Here is a 21,466-nt window from a genome sequence, read left to right as displayed (position 1 = left end):
TGCTTTCAATCTGCACATCTGTGTTGGTTCTTCTGGAGGAACGCCCTGTGAGGCGGCATCTTTAGCTGCCTGGTCGGCTAGGGCATTTCCCTGTGCTTCTGTGGTATTTTCCTTGGTATGGGCCTTACACTTCAGGATGGACACTTCCTGAGGTAATTGTATGGCCTCCAGTAAGTCTCGGACTTCTTTTCCATTTCGGATAGGTGTACCAGCAGCAGTGAGGAATCCTCTTTTCTGCCATAACATACCAAAGTCGTGAGCGACTCCAAAAGCATAACGCGAATCTGTGTAGACATTAGATGTCTGTCCTTCTGCTATTCGACATGCTTCTGACAGGGCCCGTAACTCGGCCTGTTGTGCTGACGTTTCTGAGGGTAAACATCCTTTTGCCACGACCTCATATAAGGTTGTAACTGCCCATCCTGCTTTTCTGGTACCATTGTCAACAAAGGAGGAACCATCTGTAAACAGGATGAGGTCTGGGTTGTGCAGAGGCTCCTCTGCTGCTAAGGCTGCTTCTTCTGTTTCTTTTAAAATCTCCACGCAGTCATGCTCTTCACATTCTCCCCCCTCTTGCTCCCTCGATTCTGACATCGGGAGCAGAGTTGCGGGATTAACCGGGCTGGCCCGGACGATATGGAGATTAGGAGCTTCTAAAACTGCTGTCCAGCGGGTCCATCTTGCTGCTGTCACCTGAGACATTCTATTGATAGACAGCAAAGCGTGTACGGTGTGGGGGACACTTGACAATCAGCTTTTGGTCGAGGACTAGACCCGCAGTAATCATTACCGCTCGACATGTAGCTTCCATGGCCCTTAGGCAACATCCCCATCCGAGGGCTACCGCATCCAGTTTTGCCGAATAATAGCCAATAGGTCTTTGCCGATCCCCATGTTCTTGTGTCAGTATAGCTGTCATATATCCTTCTTTCTCATGAACAAACAGGGTAAATGGCTTACTACTGTCGGGGATTCCCAGAGCCGGTGCCAAACACAAAGCCTTTTTCAAACTCGGGAAGGCCTCTTGCTGTTCTTTAGTGAGGGTGATGGCTTCTTTAGAGGCACGTTTCCCCTTTAAAATATCATTCAGTGGCTGAGCAAGCTGTGTGAAGGAGTCAATCCAATTTCTGTTAAAGTTACACAATCCCAAAAAAGATCTTAGTTCCTGAATAGTGGTGGGTTTTTTAGCAGCCCGAATGGCTGCAGTTCTATCCTGGGTAAGTTCTCTCTTTCCTTGTGAAATCTTTTGTCCCAGATATACAACCTCTTCTTGGGATATTTGTGCTTTGTCGATGCTGTCTTTATGTCCTTTCAGCCGAAGGTGATCCAGCAAAGCTCGTAAATCTTGTTCATGCTGTTCTTCCGTGTTTGAAGCTAGCAGGATATCGTCTACATATTGGATGACTGTGGATGACAGGGGAGGTAATTCTCGCAAATGGCTTTGTAAAGCCATGTGGAATACCGTAGGGCTGTTGTGGAAACCCTGCGGTAACCGGGTCCAAGTATACTGTTGTCCTTGGACAGTGAAAGCAAACCACTGTCGAACCTCCGGTGCCAGAGGCACCGACCAAAATCCGTTGGCCATATCTATAACCGAGAAATATTTATGTTCCGGTTTGAGGGCATTAAAAATGGTGGAGGGATCTGCGACCGAAGGAGCTTTTTGATCAATACACTGGTTAGCTTTCCTATAATCGACAGTCAAACGCCAAGTCTCATTAGATTTCTATACCGGCCACACGGGGCTATTGGAGGAGCTATGCGTTTTAATAAGCACCCCTTGTTTCTCCAATTGCTGAATAACCGGTAAGATTCCCGCGATGGCAGTTGGACTGATGGGATACTGTTTAGTGCATGGAGGCTTGGTCCCTGTAAATGACGCAGGCTCCATCTGGAGTAGGCCACAATCGTTCTTATCTTTAGCCCATATCGGGTGTTCCTTCAATTCTTCTTTCTTCAAAGTTCTAATTGACCATGTCACCCGACCATCCTCGAAATGCAACGATGAATCTATTTGGATTAGAACGTCCATTCCCAAAAGGGGTTGATCTACTGGGCCTATCCAGACCGGCGTGGTTAGTTCATGTGGACCCAGCCCTATAAGTACCGGTGTTGTCCTTTTAATTTCCATTTTATGGCCCCCAACTCCATAGGCTGTACGTGCCCTACCATCCAACGGCAAAAAGTCTCCATATTGTAGGGGTAAGCATGTTAATTCCATACCCTGTGTCTAAAAGACAGTCCACATCCTTATCGCCCACCCTCACAGTTATATATAGCCCATCTCCCCTTTGTTGTATTAGTGCGAGGAGGGGGGCCAGGGTGGGCTCTAATAGTTTTTTGCTATCCCAAGTAACTCCTTCTGTTGTTGTATTGTCAGTCGCTTAAATGCTTCTATGAGGTCATTATCTTGTGACAAGCCTGGCTTGTTGGCTGAATTGTATCCCTGGCTGCGTCCTCTTCCCCAGCCACGACCTTGCTGTTTTGCCCTGCACGTCTTGGCCCAGTGACCTTCTTTCCCACAATAATGACTTTTTCCGGGTAATTTTCCTGATGACTGTTTATCGGAATCCTGGGATTTCCATCCCATAGCCTGTACAGCTCGGACTTTAGCTCCCATATCCCGATCTAATTGGTTACATCGATCCACCAATGCTGCAAAGGTGGTTCCTCTACCTTCCCAGTCCGGTAACACTACCTTAAGCAATTTGGACAGTTCTGGCTTTAGACCTGCCACGAAAGCTGCTTTCAGGGGTCCAAACACTTGTTCATCCATTTCCTCATCCGTATTATTCATACCCGAATGTTCTAGCCACGTGCATCTAAGCCGCTCGTCATACTCCAGGACCTCCTCTGTTCCTTTCTGTTGGCAGGGTGCAATTTTTCCCCAGTCTGTCTTAGCTGGACTGAAGGCTTGCAGCCAGTGTTTAATCGCCTCCCATCCTGCGTCTAATTCTTGCTCATTCTGCCCCAAAGCTTCATCTACCTAGTCGTGCAATTTTCTTCCCTGTGTTTTTGGCACCATTATGGTCAAAATTTGCACTCTGTCCCAGGGATGAAGTTGATATATATTTCTTAAGCGGTCCAATTGGTCCCACGTTTTTACTCCCCCTTTCTTTGGATTGGACAATTCCTTGGACCATTTATCAATTTTCTCTGGGTCTGCCGGATCATGAACTAAGTATTCTTTGTACACCCTTCTCTTTGTTTTTTTGGTTCCGCCCTCATCCGCAGTCTCTTCTGATTTGAGTACAACTCGTCTTTTTTTAAACGGGGCAAAGCGTACCCCTAATTCTTCATCATCCTCCGACACTGTATTGTCGGAGGATTCAGAAACCGTATCTATTCCTCGGTCGTGTCTTCGGGTTTGCGCTTTTAATTTATCCAAACATGGGTACCCTGGGAATTGATCAATACATTTTCCTTTTCCTATTACTGTCTCTTGACCTAATGATTTTTTCCATTCTTTAATTTTACCTTTAAGATCTTTAACTTCCGCTTCCAGCTTTTCAAGTTCAAGCTTTTTCTGTCACAGCTGTGCATAAACAGCTTGCAATTGATCCTTTGTACTGGTCAGTTCTCGATCATGTTGGGAACGCATTATAATTTCATTCCAGTTTCGGATCTGGCCCATAACCGCTAGGGACCATCTAGTTCGCTCTTTATTTTTCATACGGGTCGTTTTTCCCCAGACCATTTTAATCTCGTCCAAGGACCATTGTCCTTTGGAGGTTCCGTACTTTTGTTCGATCTTAATACAGGTTTTAGATAAGTTGAATTGTTGCTCTATGTATTCTTTCAACTGTTCGAGAATTAACTCTGGCGAAACTTGAGGTGGTGCCTGTCCACCTTTATCAGTTGTAGGCAATTCTTTGTTCTTGTCTCCTGCTGCCATTTCTTTACTAGGGTTCTTTACTGGGGTCTCGAGTCGTAGGCCTGATAGCCGATCAATAGGTCGGTGATTAATTAACTAACACACCGCCGAAGTTTAGACGTCTATGGGACCTCGAGCCGACTACCAACCGGAGGGTTTACAAACCGGAGGCTTTTGGAATCGTGTAGAAGGAGAGGCGAATTTAGACTTTTGACCGAGGACTTTTTTTTATAAAGAGGAGTCCTTACCTCAGTATATAGGTCCGATGTCCAAAATTCAGTTTCTTTCCTCAGCGACCCTGCTCGCAGCGCCAAAATTGTTAGATCTCTTAATTTCCAATGAAATACGAACTCCGATGGTAGTTTTAACTTTTTAGTACTGGCAGAGAGCAACAAACTGCTTGGCTTCAAGCCAGGTCTTTGTTCTACTGAGACACATGGTCAAAATGGCTGTACTTTATACCTGGATCAGTTTACAGAAAAGAACTCGCCTTCTTTGACCTTATTGGCTCAATTGAAAGTTTTTTAACATTTTATTGGCTCGCTACCCAAGGTCCGAAAATGTCAAGTTGATTGATGAGTTAATGCAACATGCCGAACTGCATGTAGCAGCCTTGATTTGGGGGTCTGTGAATTTTCACAGTCTGTCTAAATGAGCCTATTTGAATACTCTATCAGCAGGTACAGCAAGTGATCAGGAAGGCCAATGGAATCTTGTCCTTTATTGCAAAGGGGATGGAGTATAAAAGCAGGGAAGTCTTGCTACAACTATACAGGGTATTGGGATTCTGCGTGCAGTTTTGGTTTCCATATTTACGCAAGGATATACTTGCTTTGGAGGCAGTTCAGAGAAGGTTCACTAGGTTGATTGCAGGGATGAGGGGGTTGACTTATGAGGAAAGGTTGAGTAGGTTGGGCCTCTACTCATTGGAATTCAGAAGAATGAGAGGTAATCTTATCGAAACGTATAAGATTATAAGGAGGCTTGACAAGGTGGATGCAGAGAGAATGTTTCCCACTGATAGGGTTGCCCATTTAAAACAGAGATGAGGAGAAATTTCTTCTCTCAGAGGGTTGTAAATCTGTAGAATTCGCTGCCTCAGAGAGCTGTGGAAGCTGGGACATTGAATAAATTTAACACAGAATTCTTAAACGATACGGGGTTCTGGGGAGTGGGCAGGGAAGTAGAGCTGAGTCCATGATCAGATCAGCCATGATCTTATTGAATGGCGGAGCAGGCTCGAGAGGCTGGGTGGCCCACTCCTGTTCCTATTTCTTATGTTCTTATGTAAGTGTGGCCTAAATTGCTGGAACATGCCCTATATGATGTGCCCATGTTTCAATTTCAGGATGGGTGGATTGTAGTCGGGACCTTTCTGGTTGGGGTTCCCTGCGTGCACCCAATCCTACTGCATTCCTTTAATTGTTTCTTGTGTCGCCTCTACTGTCTTATGAGGTGCCCTATGTGTGAGGTTAGGATTAAATCCAAGAAGTTAGTGGACAAATCTATAACTTCACATTCATCCCCTTTATCTCACCTACTTTGAGACCAGACCATTAGCTCCTGACAGTGATTTGTTTTCTAATGGCTGGGTTAAGGGGTAAGGAGGGGTGAGTGAGAGAAAGAAAGCAAAGTAACAGTAGCACCAAAGATGGTTGCTGTTAATAGGGTTAACTGCACGTTATTTCATTGATATCATAATTTTTTTTAAATACCATGATTTTAGAAATTACACAATTATTGTAATTATTAAACATACTCAATGTAAGAGTAGAAATGTATGCCCTTGTCTTGGGATAAAAGTGGGGGTGGGGGGGAGGGGGATTGTCTCCTAATCTGTCCTTACTGTTCATCACCCGTTTCCACATGTCAATCTGTTCAGTGTCTTTGGGGATTCTTTCTATTAGCGGCACTATATAAGTACAAGTTGTTGTGCATGCTGCTCATATCCTCCCTCGGGTTTCTCTCCTGACTCAGGTTTCCCTCTTAATGAAGCAATTAAATAAAAACTTTTTATCCTGATTGATAACTTTATCCCAAGCTTCCACTGTGAATTTAAATTCGGAGACTGTCCTGCAATATCGATAAAGAGAGAGGCGATTTAAAATTGGCAGCGGTGGCCAGGACTGAAGTTGGGAAAGAGTGTTAACTTTTAAATATCACAGTGGAGTGATAGCTGACAGGAATGCACTGGTTAGGAATGAGAGAAAAAACAAAGAATTATCCTATGGATGTCAATTGATAAAATTGAGAATTTTGGTGCACTTTATAATATTGTCTTAGTCATGGATTTGTTTTTGTTGTATATATGCTATGTGTATTTATTAGTCTGTATGGCTGCAGTTTTAAGTTAACTTCACATTATGGATAATTGCAGAAGTCTGAATTTAAAATGAATATGATATTTTAACTGTTGAATTGCTGAACTGTAAAATAAAAGTGAAAACAGTAATTTAACCTCTGGTGTAACATTACAATACTCTGAGAATATATTTGATTTTATTTAGATTGAAGAAGCATGGTTCGTCAGTCATCCTCCCTGGAAACTCAAAGTTATTCAGCTATTTGAGACACAATGGGTCAGGCATGGAATGATGACCCTGGGACCCAGTGGAGCTGGTAAAACTACCTGCATCCACACATTGATGAAAGCCATGACAGGTAAGGTGGAAATGGATCAAGAGTTAAATACATCTTTGAGCCACTCTTATTTCTGCTTAAGATTTGTTTTATTTGGAGATTCAAAATTATTGGGAATGCTGGGGTGACAATTTTGAACTGGATTTGTATCGTCAATTGTTCCAGGTACACATTTGGGATGAAAGCTATAGTACATCAAGGGTATAAGACAAGAGCAAAATTACATAGGGAGCAATCTCAATAATATTTGATTAATTCAAACAATTAGGTAATTTTTGGAATAATAGGACGATTTTCCAAATGTGCGCTCCCAGTGGAGCCTCGCCGACCAGGAGTGCATACCGCCAGTACAGAAAGAAAAGGAAAAACTTGCATTTATATGCAACCTTTCATAACCTCAGAATGTTCCAAAGCGTTTTACAGTCCATGAAATACTTTTGAAGCGTAGTCACTGTTGGAATGTAGGAAATTAATGAAGAAGTGAAATTTGATGTCGTCAGGCTGTAGACTGACAGTACTGCATTAAAGTACTCCACTGAATTTCACTAAACTCAACAATCTATAGTGCTTCAACACAGCACTAACACTCGGGCTAGGCTTGAGCCTCGTCACACGAATGAATGTGCGTCATCAGCTTGGCAGCGGTGTCAGTATTCACTTTGTTAAAAAATAGTTAATTGACAATAAAAGGTCAAATGTAATCGACTTTTATTGAAGAAAGAAAACGCATCCTAATTTAAATAAGCAACTTTAACAATGCTATTAAGAACAAGTTTTATATGTATATGACACTGCTTCAATTATTACTGTGTTGCAGTATATAACAGCTTTGTAATAGTACAATTAAAAGATACTGCTTTGATCTACCACAAGTTCTGGAAGATAATTCAATTCCTTTCTATCAATGATCAACACCTCACAGGTTTTGAGAGTAATTTTAACCCCCCCAAAATAGGCGGGGTTGGGTGGGAGGTTAAGAAGTAAAAAAATCTGAAACGGGAACCCAACCCTCTTCAAACCCGTCCGCTTTAACGGAGGCAGGATAACAGGCGGGTGACCAATCAGCTCTCAGAAGGTGAGTCGGCCATTTAGCAAAAGTGCATGCTTCTATTTTTACATGGTTTCTTTTTTCTTAAGCAATGTCGGCTGTGTTTCCTAGGCCTTGGGAAACCCGGCCGGTAAAAGGAGGTGAGAAGGGCCACATCCATCAAGTAAGTGTTTTTGCTGCACTGCTTGTGGGCCAAGAGGAGCAGAAGTGTTTCCTCCAGGCCCAAAAAGATTATCTGCAAACACCACCCGCCACCCACCCCCCCCCACCAAATGATCTCCCCATGAACACCCCCCCCCCCCGCGCGATCGCCGGCCCACAACCCACTCTCCCTGCGCAATCAGCAACATCCCCCATCCCCCGCGCACAATCGGCGACTGACCCCCACCGCGCAGTCGGCAAACAGTGTTCCCTGTAAGCTGCACATCTGCGCAGCTTTCTGAGGGCTCTGGCTTGCTGGCTTTTAAATAGAAAAACCGCCCATGTGCATTATTTTGAATGGACCACGCAGCCCCAAAAGGAATTACTGGGAACATTGTCACCGATCCCCCCCCCCCCCCCCCCGTAATCTCCTTCAATCCCCCCTGCAAAACTTACCTGATTCTCGGCTGTGGCCCTTTGTGGAGCATTCCCCACCCAACAGGCAGCTAAGTCTGTCAATCAGGCTGGCTTCCGGTAAACTCATGTTTGCTCAGGTTTGGTTGTCTTGAGCTTCTGTTCTCTTGCCTGCTTGGATCACAGAGACATAATGAGTGCAATGAAAAAGAAAATAGGAGGACATGTAGAAAAAGGCAGATAAGAGAGTGAGAATAAGGGACAGGAAGAGGGAAGAGCTAGTTTAGGCTGGGGCACAGAGACGGGTAGAAAACAATAGGAGAAGGGAACAGAAGACCGTATCTTCCTAGCTTTATCATGCAACATGTTGTCCCACTTTGTGTGGTAAAATATTTTTTGACCAATCTTCACTCGGATCAGAATGAGGGATCAAACAAATTCTGCAGTCCATTGTTACATTAATAGCAATACATTTCAGATTATGTCAATAGTTTGTGAGATTTTACCTATTGCCGTTCCCAATTAAGATCTTTGTGTGACTGGAATGCAAATATGGAATTTAAGCATGGAGGTCGGTGAGCCCTACATGATATTCCATCTTTTAAAATTAATGGATGGGAAACCATGCAGGCAGCATGACCACCATACCTGAATTCTGGATATGTACATTTATTGCATGAAGCTCTGCACCAGGAGAGCTAATTTGTAAAATCTATCTCCAAATGGAAGTACATAGTAAAAGAACAAGTTGAAGAACAGTATATGGATGTGTAGTATTACTTCAGTTTCATCCTTATCCTTTCATTTTACAGATTGTGGTCAACCACACCGTGAGATGAGAATGAATCCAAAAGCCATCACTGCACCTCAGATGTTTGGCCGGCTGGATGTAGCTACAAATGATTGGACAGATGGTATCTTTTCAACTCTGTGGAGAAAAACTCTCCGAGCAAAGAAGGGTAAGCAAGCAACCATGCACCAATAGTAAGATCCAGAAAATGAACAGTGGTGCCAAACTGTCGACTCCAGACTCATAGATTTGCATTCCTCTATAGTTCCATTTTTTTCTGAAGATGCCTGGAAATACAAGTGCTTATTTGGCAAAAATGCTTCCATGTTTGGTGGCAGAGACCAATATGAGACTCCCAATGCCTTATGCTTAATTAAGCAGTGAAGGCCCCTCGTTCTTTTAGCATTGTAGTTTGTTTTTGTTGCTGTAGCTTCTCATGTTAGTGTTTTTTTCTAAATCCTGAATACAACGTTGTCAAATGTTTGCACCCCTAATTGAACAGTTGTGCAGCATTGCATTAAGTCAGTTTTCAGATTCTTCCTGCTTAATGGTGTTTTTGAAATGTTTTCTTTGGCTTAACCATAAACGATTCATTTTAGTCTATCTTTGCCTATTCCGATAACATATTCTGTTCATTCTGTGCCTTGATCATCATGGACTCAATGCCTTGAGCCTGTGCATGAGTGACGTTCAGCATTTTGGCTTACCATTTTTCTTCATGATGGTACGAAAGATGGTTCTTATCCAGTTCACAGATGTAGCACCAGTTACTATTCTACAAGTTGAAACTGTACAGCAGGGTGGAATTTAGGAATGCACAGGACTGGAAAAGACCATTGCAATCTTTCTAGCCAGTCCCAGTGACTAGACATATCCCATGATACCTGATATATGTAATAGATTTATAGTCCATTTGGACTGTCTGCCCAATGTTTCAAAGATGACTCTATATTGTTAACAGTGATGATTTTTATTTAAGCATAAGTGAGACTTAATTCACACTGAATTTGAGCAGCAATTTACAAGGAACAATTGAGAATTAGATTACTCCGTTGATCCTTGGGTAGAAGGCGTGACTCATTCCTCATACCTCCCACTCACACAAACTTGTAAACCTGTCTGGTATGCTCCTTGGCCCTTCAACCTTGAGAAAGATGCAACCTCCCTAGGATGTACCCCAAAAGCAGGAACTGTGGAAAGATCCATCCAATCATACATCTTCCATACCCTCATTCTACCCAATCATGGACCCGGCATGTCTGAATTTTCCCTTCTTAAGTGCTTGAAACAGCAATTCATAACAATTGATATTATCGATTCCAATTTCAGAAACAAGGCTTGGTGGTTTTATATTAGAGGCACAAGTGCTTACAATTACTTTGAAGGTAACTTCCATATCACCCCATCTCAAGCACTTGCCTCAGAAGGTAACAAATTATCCTAAATGGGTTAAGTCCGAGCCTTTGAAAGACAAAATCATAAGTCGAAATTGTCAGCATGCTGTGACATTTGATATCTATAGATAAGTTCTTAAATTCTTAAAACTGCTGGATTTCTTGCTACGCCATCAATTTCCATATGGCCTGGAAAACCATGGGCCTCGGTTTATCAAAAAAAAACGCAGAGAATTAATTGTAGGTCTAGTTAAGAGCCTAAGGGGTTAATTTGTCAATTCTTAATTTCCTTCAGCCATAGAAAAATTGAATTAAAAAAAAAAGCTGTCAGCAGGAAGGGTTAACTTCTTTGTATGAACGAGATATCGTTAGATGCACACAATTGCGTCATTTCACATAATTTTTAAAAAAACTTTCCTGATCGAAAAAGAACCAAATGCCATTTTAGATTTTTTTCCAAGTCTTTGTAGCTTTTAAAAATCCGCCCAAACTTTTTTTTCAATCCTTAGGAATTCAATATCCATTAAAACAGCAGAAATCATTATTAATATCATTATTAACAAGAAAAAAAATTATCATCAGGGAAGATTGCATTTTAGATTAAACTTCAATTGTTTTTAAGCTTTTAGTATCTTTTTAAAGAGGTTTCCAAATCCCAGATTTTCCAGTAAAACCAAGATGATTTAACATTTAAGAAATTCAAAACTGGCAATTAAATATGTGGAAGTCTCATATCCGGAATTAGAGACCTCAACATAATTTATAATAACCAGAATCTCACTGTGGTCACAATAAATGTTGGGATTTCACAATTTAATAGGTTTGTTAACCTTAATGTATTCAATTTAATTTGGACCAATATTTTATTAACTGAACACAATACAGAGTAGATAAAATAATCAAAATAGCACATGCTTACAAAAACCCAGTAAATTATCTCCTCTCTTTTCCTTTCTTCAGGTGGTTTTCTAAATGACTGTAAAAATACTGAATATAAGTGAAGAAAAAAGTTAGATAACCTTCAACATTCTTACACAAAGGAGAAAACAGGCTGAGCTTCCAACAGCTTGTGGACTCCAAAACATTCACACAGGCTTTTTAAAGAGACATAGGTTGGAAACAACAAAACTCTTGCAACTTATGACTAGAAAAGGGACAGAATCTTTCCCTTTTCTCCTTCTTTAGTTCATCATAAATTAATTTAACGTTTTTCTATCAACCCAATTTACAATTTCTAATTCTTATTTGTCAAAACCTGAGGGGGTGGGGAAGAAGTCAATCAAATTAGCAGACCTCAGACTTGCAGTAACCAAATTACAGAAACAGTACTTTGTAACTGTTAAAATAGATTTAAATCCAGCCCACACATTTTTAATTTAAGCTGCATAAAGCATTAGTAATTTTTAGCTGTAATGCAATTAAAACAAAGTGCTTTGAAAAGTTCAAATTGATCTAACACACTGCTTTTCACAGTTGCACAAAGTAAGCTTTAGTCAAAGTAAAACCACACCAGCAACTTTAACTTAAAATGTAATTTAAAGTTTTACCCAATTCTGGGTATGCAGTCTTAAATTGAAATGAACATACTCGATCAACCATATTCACACTTCATGCAAGTTAGAAATAATGGGCCCAAATTTCCCCAGGAGTTGCTCTGTTTTTTTTTGGAGCAACTTGATTTTTCTGGAGTATCCTAAAAATCCCCACTCTGCATGTTTAATTTGCACCAGTATAAGTAAGTTAGTTAGGATTTTTTTTAGTTTCATTTTTTTTTCAAAAGAGAGCGTTACCAGCCACCGACGCCTGTTTTGGCCATTTAAGCCAGATTGGACAGCTAATAGTTGCTCCAAACTAACTTAGGCCAGTGTATGTGGCTACTTGTGGCTGCACAGAAAACCCTTGCGGAGAGTTAAGAAATCAGCGCAGGTTAGTACATTCTAAGCACCAAGACTTACAAAGCACTAAACAAAGCACAAAAAGCATTCAATAACAAATAGAAAATAGAAGGAAGCAGAGAAGACCTGCACCTAAAGCACCAAGATTACAAAGTTTTAAGGAAAGATTAAAAGAAAATAAAGGAACTCTGCAAACACATAATCACAGTAGTTTAAACAACATAAGCAGCTACTTACATGTACAGGGCTTTTTTCATGTCACTCATTATTTTGCATATTTTTACAGGTCTCCTTCACAATCATTTTTTTACCTGTACAGGGATCTCCCTAAAACAAATTAAGCCTACGATGTTTCCATTCTCCTCCTCCCCACCCCCCCAATCAAAACTCTTCCCCCCCGCCCCCCACCCATCAAAACGCTTCCCACCCACCCCACTCCCTTCCCCCCCCCGATCAAAAGTCTCCCCACACCAACCTATTTCTTGTAGCCCTCAGTGCGGGAAGGCAGCGGCCAGCTTGTGCGGCAGGCCACTCGGCCAAGGATAGGGTCGGCACACATCGGGTTGTCCCCCAGGGATAGGGGCGGCGAGCATCGGGTCCGGAGTCAAGACACGCTGGGAGGGCGAGGAGCTACTGCGCTTGCGCGCAGACTCCACTGCGCATGCGCGCAGCTGCCGGCTCTGTTTCAGCAGCATGGTCCTAGCCCCGCCCCCCCACTGCTTTTGCCACGCCATGCCAAGGCCTAGGATGGTCCAAGGAGCGGGGAGAATATGGAGCTATATTTTCGGCGCCGTTTTGGGAGCAGAAAGTTGGCACACTTCAAGTAAGTGCGCCGAAAAAACCGGAGGGGGAAATTTGGGCCCAATGGGCTCAATTTTGGCCAGAAGTTGCTGTTTTTTTTTGGAGCAACTTGATTTTTTTCTAGAGTATCTTAAAAATCCCCATTTTGCACATTCAATTTGCGCCTGTGTAAGTGAGTTAGTTAGGATTTTTTTAGTTTAGTTTTTTTTCTCAAAAGGGGGCATTACCAGCCACCTACGCCAGTTTTGGCCATTTACGCCACTTTGGCCAGCTAATAGTCACTCCAAATCTACTTAGGCCAGCGTATGTGGCCACTTCAGAAAACCCTTGTGGAGAGTTAAGAAATCAGCGCAGGTAGGTACATCGGAGGCCAGCAGAACTTAATGACTTGACTAAAGAATGTGAATAGGATCAAACAGCTATACAGGACAGCATATGACAAACTTCGCAAAGTTAATTTACTATAAAATAGAAGCATTCATGGAAGCTTAAACTACAAAAATAAAAGAAGTAAAAGATAGTTGAATTAAATTGCCCTAATCTCACTACTAATTTAAACAACTATTTGTCTGCAATGATTATACTGGGCCAACATTGAGCCCATATTATCGAAATAAACTCTACTTCAATAAATAAGATATTCTCTCAGTGTTCCTCCGTCACTTATGTTCTTCTTTCACAATAGCACCAGGTGAATAGGCTTAACAAATGGTCACCAGTATTCACAAGAGACAAAACATATTTACATAATTTTTTCAAAGTACCCAAAAGTCCATAAAATTTCAAAACTGAGGTTGATCGCACCGGGATGTCACTCGCCCAGGGCTTAGGGCGGGCATCGGGACCCACACACACAGCGGCTGCAGCACACACACAGAGAGGCTGGGGGCGAGGAGCTACTGCACATGCGCGGACACTCCACTGTGCATGTGCAGACGTCTCGGCACTGTTTTCAGCGCAGGAATCTGGCTCTGCCCCCGGCTCAACTGGTCATGCTGCGTGAAGACCGAGGAGAGGCCGCACAGCGGCCAAAGTGGGGAGTGATTTTTTTCGGCGCACTTATCAATGGAGAAAAGCAGTGCATCTCCGGTAAGTGCGCGGAAAAAAGGGGTGGGACAAATTTGAGCCCATTGATCCCTGTAATGGGTTATGAACTCAAAGGGGGAGAAATTCGGTATCGCTTTGTTTGGAGCACTAACTTTTTGAAATTGTGAAATTTTAGAGCCAGGCGCTAATGATTCTGAACTTCTTCTAACTTATGTGTTAGCGGCCCAGGAAGGAAGTGAAGCACTATCTCAAGCACTAATGACCTCAGTAGGGTGTTATCAGCAGAGTGATAATGAAGTTCAGGTGCAATGCATTCAGCACTGATCCTTCCATCCTTCATACTGGCTCATTCCAGCTCTTAAAGGGGAGGTTATATCATTGTGCAGCTGCTCATTTTCAGCATTGCTGGCTCTGAAGGCGATCAGCGAGCACGTGAAACCCCTGATGGCAATGATTGATCCAAACCCCAGGGAGAGAGCTCATCGCTTCACAGACGTGGCATTGGAGGCATTGGTGGCTGGAGACGCACGAAGGAGGGAAGTACTGTTCCCAGCCACTGGAAGGATGCCATTGCCCCAGGTCTTCAGAGCAATGTGAAGAGAAGTGGCACAGGAGATCTCAGTCAGTAGTGTGGTGCAACACAGCCTGACACAGTGCCAGAGGAAATTCAACAACCTCACTCAGGTGATCAGGGTGAATATATGCTTCAGCAGGTCCTACATACCAGCATGTGAACCTCAGTCTGTAGACACAGCACAAAGCACCACATCCTCACCACTCACCTACCAAACATCTGCACCTACTCAAACTCACATTTACAACTCATGCCTTGCCTACAATCACAGATTTCAACAATGGCAGACATATCTACTAAACACATTGCTGGACTCTGACTCACACACGTGTTTTTTTTGCGGGCCAAGATGGCCCACAATAGGAGGGAGCAGCAGAGAACAGGTGGTGGGGGTGATGCGCATCTCCAGCAGCTCTCAGACCTTGAGGAGCGAGCGCTGTGACTCAGTGGACAGCAGGTGGCGGGTGCTGTCGACAACCTCGACCCCGCTGGAGGCAACAACGGTATCTTCTTCTCTTCTCCTTTTCTCATCCCAATTCCCCCTCACACCACAAGCCTTTATCATTTTCCAGCTCCTGATAATGTCTGCATTCCTTGCTCCATTTCTCCCCCCCCCGTCTTCAACTTAATGCAAGTTTTCCAGGAATTTTGCACATTTGGTAGTTTCTCTCATTTCAGTTTTGGGGTGTGGTATGGAATGACAAATCGATGCAATGATGGGGACATGCTGAGCAACCAGGAAGTGGCCTGGAATTCATTGGAATTGATGTCTGATGAGGTGGTCATGGATCGCCCTTCACAAGACCGATTGAGTGGCTTCCTCCTCCATCGCTGCTGTTCCTGCTCCTGTTCCTACTTGTGTTCCTCTGCCTCCTCGTCCTCCTCCTGATATGGTGGAGTATGCCTGGTGGTAATGGCTGCGGCCTCATGATGGCCAAATTGTGCAGCATGCAGCAGACGATGACAAAAAGGAATACCCGCTCAGCTGTGTACTGGATGGCTCCTCCGGAGCGGTCAAGGCAGCGGAACCGTTGCTTGAGCATTCCGATGATTTGCTCAATGATGTTCCTGGATGCAGCATGGCTGCTATTATTTGAGTGCTGGGCAGGAGTGTTGGGGTTGCGGAATCATGAGCCAGGTGGACAGCGGATAGCCCTTGTCACCAACCAGCTAGCCACGAGCTTGATGTGATGGCTGGAAGAGAACTGGCACACTGGTTTGGTGCAGGATGAATGCATCGTGGCTGCTGCTAGGATAGCGGGCATTGATGGTGAGGATTTGGCTTGTGAGATCGCACATCAACTGCACATTAAGAGTAAGAGAGCGCAGCGCGCGAGAGAGAGACAGAGAGAGATAGCAAGAGAGAGAGGGAGAAACACAGACGGAGAGGGAAAGAGACAGAGAGCGACAGAGAGATAGAGAGACAGTCGGATAGAGAGAGAGGGACAGAGAGAGAGAGAGAGACAGAGAGAGAGAGACAGAGAGAGATCGAGAGACAGATAGAGAGAAAGACAGAGATAGACAGACCGAGAGAGAGAGACAGAGAGACAGAATTATAGAGAGATACAGAGAGAGAGAGACAGAGAGAGAGGGAGAGACGGAACGAGATAGAGAGAGACTCAGAGAGAGAAGGTGAGAGAGCAACAGAGACAGAGAGACAGAGAGAGACAGTCGGAGAGAGAGACAGAGATAGGTAGACAGAGAGCGATAGAGAGAGAGGGACAGGGGAGATCGAGACACAGATAGAGAAAAAGACAGAGATAGGCAGACAGAGAGAGAGAGAGAGACAGAATTATAGAGAGATACAGAGAGAGAGGGAGAGACGGAACGAGATAGAGAGAGACCTAGAGAGAGAAGGTGAAAGAGCAACAGAGAGAGAGAGAGAGAGACAGAGAGAGAGACAGAGACAGAGAGAAAGAGAGAGAGAAAGACAGAGAGAGAGAGGGAAAGACAGATAGAGAGACAGAGAGGCAGAGAGAGACACAGAGAGAGATTGATAGGAGAGAGGAAAAGATGGAGATAAAGACACGGAGAGATACAGAGAGAGAGAGACAGAGTGAGAATGTATTGCAACAAGCTAATGGTTTCCCAAAATCATTAGCTTGTTGCAATACACAGCCGACGCCATCTGATGACTCATCACATGCTAGTATCAAACGCTTACATGGATCATACAACACAAGCAATTTGTTTGAGCATAATGATTTTCTCGCTTTTACAAAGGCACTTCCTTGGCTTTTGTGTTTACGGAATACCTCAGGATTGTTATGCAATGCCTGCAAAGCATTGTGGATGCAGTCAATGGCAAAGCTATATGCACGCTCGTGCTGCTTCTATCTGGTCATGGGAAAGGAAATGTAGTCCATTCTCCTTCTGTACAGAACATTGTGACCAGGCAGATGGAGCAATGGACAGCAACCTGGGAGATGTTGGAGATGTCACCTGTTGCACACTGCAAGGATCTGCTGGCGTAGAAATTGAGCAAGATGGTGACCTTGACTGGTCATGGGGAAGGAAATGTAGTCCCTTCTCCTTCTGTACAGAGCATCTGTGACCTGACGGATGGAGCAATGTGTAGTGTATGGAGAAAGAGTCAGACTGAACACTGTGAGCTTAAAGTAAAGTGTGACCTTAGTCTTTTATTGCAGGTCTCCAGAGTGCCTCTCCAAACTGAAGCCTCCTTAAATACCTGTGCTCCTAAGGGATTATGGGATCCCTTGTGACTCCAGGGGGTGGCTGTACAGAGTAAATACAAGTTTACATATATAACAACACTCCACCACCCGCCAAAGTCAATAGTGTAACTATTTACAATGTGAGTCAATCTGGGGCCCTTCTTGCCCTGGTTGATCGTCTCGTTGTGAAAGCTGGTGTTGTTGGATCATTTGTTGGGCCCTCGCTGAGCTGCTGTGCAGCTGTTCTTGCTGGGCTGCCTGGTGTGTTGGGCCCTGCTGGGCTGCTGTGGATGATGGGTTCTGCTTCGTGGTCAACCGTGGTGCCGGTTGCCACTGGTGTGTATGTTGGGGGATCAAAAAAGGTAGGGTCGAAGGTGGGTTGCTCAGGATAGTCCATGAATCTGAGTTTGATTTGGTCCAAGTGTTTCCGGTGAATGAGTCCATTTGAAAGTTTGACCCGAAGCACTCTGCTTCTCTCCTTGGCCACGACAGTGCCGGGAAGCCACTTGGGACCTTGTCCATAATTTAATACAGGATCGTCGATTTCAATCTCGCGTGACACATTTGCGCTATCATGTTATGCACTTTGTTGAAGTCGCCTGCTCTGTACCTGTTCATGTAGATCAGGGTGAACTAACGAGAGCCTTGTCTTAAGTGCTCTTTTCATGAGCAGTTCAGCAGGTGGGATCCCAGTGAGTGAGTGTGGTCTCATGCGGTAGCTAAGCAGGACTCAGGATAGGCGAGTCTGCAGTGAGCCTTCAGTTACCCTCTTCAAGCCTTGCTTGATGGTTTGCACTGCTCTCTCTGCCTGACCATTGGACGCTGGTTTAAATGGGGCAGATGTGACATGTTTGATCCCGTTATGGGTCATGAATTTTTGAACTCAGCACTGGTAAAACATGGCCCGTTGTCACTCACCAGGACATCGGGTAGGCTGTGTGTGGCAAACATGGCCCGCAGGCCTTCAGTAGTGGCAGCGGACGTGCTAGCCGACATTATCTCACATTCAATCCACTTGGAGTATGCGTCTACAACCACAAGGAACATTTTACCCAAGAACGGGCCTGCACAGTCAACGTGTACCCTAGACCACGGTTAGGAGGGCCAAAACCACAAACTTAGCAGCACCTCCCTGGGTGCATTGCTTAACTGCGAGCATGTATTACATCTATGAACGCAGGACTCTTAAGTCCGCATCGATACCGGGCCACCACATGTGGGATCTGGCTATCGCTTTCATCATTACGATGCCTGGGTGGGTACTGTGAAGGTAATTGATGTAGGTGTCTCTGCCCTTCTTGGGGACTACTACTCGATTGCCCCACAGAAGGCAGTCTGCCTGTATAGGCATTTCAGCTTTGCGCCGCTGGAACGGCTTTATCTCTTCCTGCATTTCCACTGGGACACTGGACCAGCTCCCAAGAAGCACACAGCTTTTGACTAGAGATAATAAGGTGTCCTGGCTTGTCCAGGTTTTGATCTGCTGGGCAGTGACGGGTGATTGCTCACTCTCAAATGCTTCCATAACCATGGCTAGATCTGCGGGCTGCGCCATTTCCACCCCCGTGGTGGGCAATGGCAGCCTACTGAGAGCATCGGCGCAGTTTTCTGTGCCTGGCCTGTGGCGGATGGCATAGTTGTATGCGGACAACATGAGCGCCCATCTCTGGATGTGGGCCGATTTATCCCTTTGCTCTCAGAGAACAGGGATATAAGTGGCTTATGGTCAATTTCCAATTCGAATTTTAGCCCAAACAGGTAATGATGCATTTTCTTTACCCCATAGACACACGCTAACGCTTCTTTCTCAATCATGCTGTAGTCTCTCTCAGCCTTAGACAGACTCCTGGATGCATAAGCAACCGGTTGCAGTTTCCCAAAATCATTAGTTTGTTGCAATACACAGCCGACGCCATCTGATGACGCATCACATGCTAGTATCAAACGCTTACATGGATCATACAACACAAGCAATTTGTTTGAGCATAATGATTTTCTCGCTTTTACAAAGGCACTTCCTTGGCTTTTTCCTCAAACCCATTCGTCCCCCTTTCGTAGTAAGACATGCAGTGGTTCTAACAGTGTGCTGAGACCCGGTAAGAAGTTACCAAAGTAGTTCAGGAGTCCCAGAAACACAGCTCCGTCATGTTGTGTGGCCTCGGTGCATTCTTGATTGCCTCCGTCTTCGCGTTCGTGGGCCTGATGCCGTCCGCCGCAATCCTCCTTCCCAGGAACTCCACTTCAGGTGCCAGGAAAACGCACTTCAAGCGTTTTAACCTGAGCCCCACGCGGTTGAGTCGACTAAGAACCTCCTCCAGGTTCTGCAGATGCTCGACTGTGTACCGACCTGTGACCAAGGTGTCGTCCTGAAAGACCACGGTGTGTTCAGTAAGCTTTCCATGTTTCTCTGGAATATCGCCGCCGCTGATCGGATTCCAAATGGGCATCTGTTATAAACAAAAAGACCTTTGTGCGTGTTGATGCAGGTGAGGGCCTTCGATGATTCCTCCAGTTCCTGCATCATGTAGGTTGAAGTCAGATCCAGCTTCGTGAACGTCTTTCTTCCCATCAGCATTGCAAAGAGATCGTCGGCCTTTGGTAGTGGGTATTGGTCCTGCAGGGAGAAACGATTGATAGTTACTTTGTAATGGCCTCCCTTGAGGACTGGGACGATAGGACTGGCCCACTCATTGAACTCGATCGGGGAAATGATGCCCTCTTTTTGCAGCCGGTCTAGCTCGATCTCTACCCTCTCTCCTCATGCTCTCTCTGCTCTCGCCTTGCGATGGATCGGTCGGGCCCCCGGAATTAGGTGAATCTGCACTTTTGCTCCTTGGAATTTCCCGATGCCTGGTTTGAACAATGAAGGAAATTTATTTAAGACTTGGGCACACGAAGTGTTGTCAGTGGGCGATAGCGCTCAGATGTTGTCCCAGTTCTAGCATATCTTTCCCAGCCAGCTCCTGTCGAGCAGCGTGGGACCATCGCCCGGTACCACCCAGGGTGGTAGCTTGTGCACCGCTCCATCGTAGGAGAGCTTTATGGTAGCACTGCCGATTACAGGAATCAGTTCTTTCATGTAAGTTCTTAGTTTCGTGCAAACTGGAGTTAAGACTGACCTTGAGGCCTTGTTGCACCACAACTTTTCGAAAGTCTTTTTGCCCATGATGGACTGGCTCGCGCCTGTGTCCAGCTCCATTGACACCGGGAGTCCATTTAATTCAACATTCAGCATTATCGGGAGACAATTCGTGGTGAATGTGTGCACCCCATGTACCTCTGCCTCCTCAATCTGAGACTCTGGTTCGTCGTGATCCTCCATGGATTTGTCCTCCTCTGCAACATGATGGTTGGCAGCTTTAACAGGCTTTGCAGCTCGCCTGCACACTCATTGAAGGTATCCCATTGTTTCACAACCGTTGCAAACGTACTCTTTGAATCGGCATGAATGGAAACGATGATCACCCCTGCAGCACCAACAAGGTGTTAATGGCCTTGCATTCCTCACCCTTGATGGTGGACTCTGAGACATCTGCGGATGTGTAGCTGCAGGTATATATGCCCTGTCCTGTACGTTATGATTCGAAAACAACATCACTTTGTTCACAGTACTTGTAGCAGCACTTGTGTGCTGAGAGATTTGTTTCATATTGTCAATGGTGGCAATGAACGCCTGGGCTATCATTATGACCTTACTCAAGGTTGGGGTCTCTACAGTCAAAAGTTTGCGAAGTATGGTTTCGTGGCCAATGCCAAGTACGAAAAAGTCTCTGAGCATGTACTCCAAATGTCCTTCAAATTCGCAATGTCCTGCAAGGCGTCTTAGCTCGGCGACATAACTCGCCACTTCCTGGCCTTCTGTAGGTGTAGAACCAGTACCTCGCCATCAGAACGCTTTCCTTCAGGTTCAAATGCTCTCGGACCAGTGTGCACAAATCGTCATATGATTTCTCCGTGGATTTCGCTGGAGTGAGCAGATTCTTCATGAGGCCATACGTTGGTGCCCCACAGACAGTGAGGAGGATCGCCCTTCGTTTGGCAGCGCTCTCTACCCCATCTAACTCGTTGGCCACGAAGTATTGGTCGAGTTGCTCCACAAAAGTTTCCCAATCATCTCCCTCCGAGAATTTCTCCAGGATGCCCGCTGTTCTCTGCATCTTTGGGTTCGCTATC

General features: G+C 44.7%; 1 protein-coding gene across 1 annotated transcript in view; it reads left to right on the top strand.

Annotated features, from left to right (window-relative positions):
• dnah5 (dynein, axonemal, heavy chain 5) overlaps positions 1-21,466 on the top strand; it is a 457,249-nt gene that overhangs the window by 234,857 nt on the left and 200,926 nt on the right. Inside the window, 2 exon segments of the mRNA XM_070880791.1 lie at positions 6,382-6,535; positions 8,930-9,076. Coding sequence (XP_070736892.1) covers positions 6,382-6,535; positions 8,930-9,076 — 301 coding nt within the window.

This window comes from Pristiophorus japonicus, chromosome 5, assembly GCF_044704955.1.
Source record: "Pristiophorus japonicus isolate sPriJap1 chromosome 5, sPriJap1.hap1, whole genome shotgun sequence".
In the NCBI taxonomy this organism is placed as follows: Eukaryota; Metazoa; Chordata; class Chondrichthyes; family Pristiophoridae; genus Pristiophorus; species Pristiophorus japonicus.
Note: the sequence above shows the minus strand (reverse complement) of the source record. Positions and strands in the feature narration are given on the sequence as shown.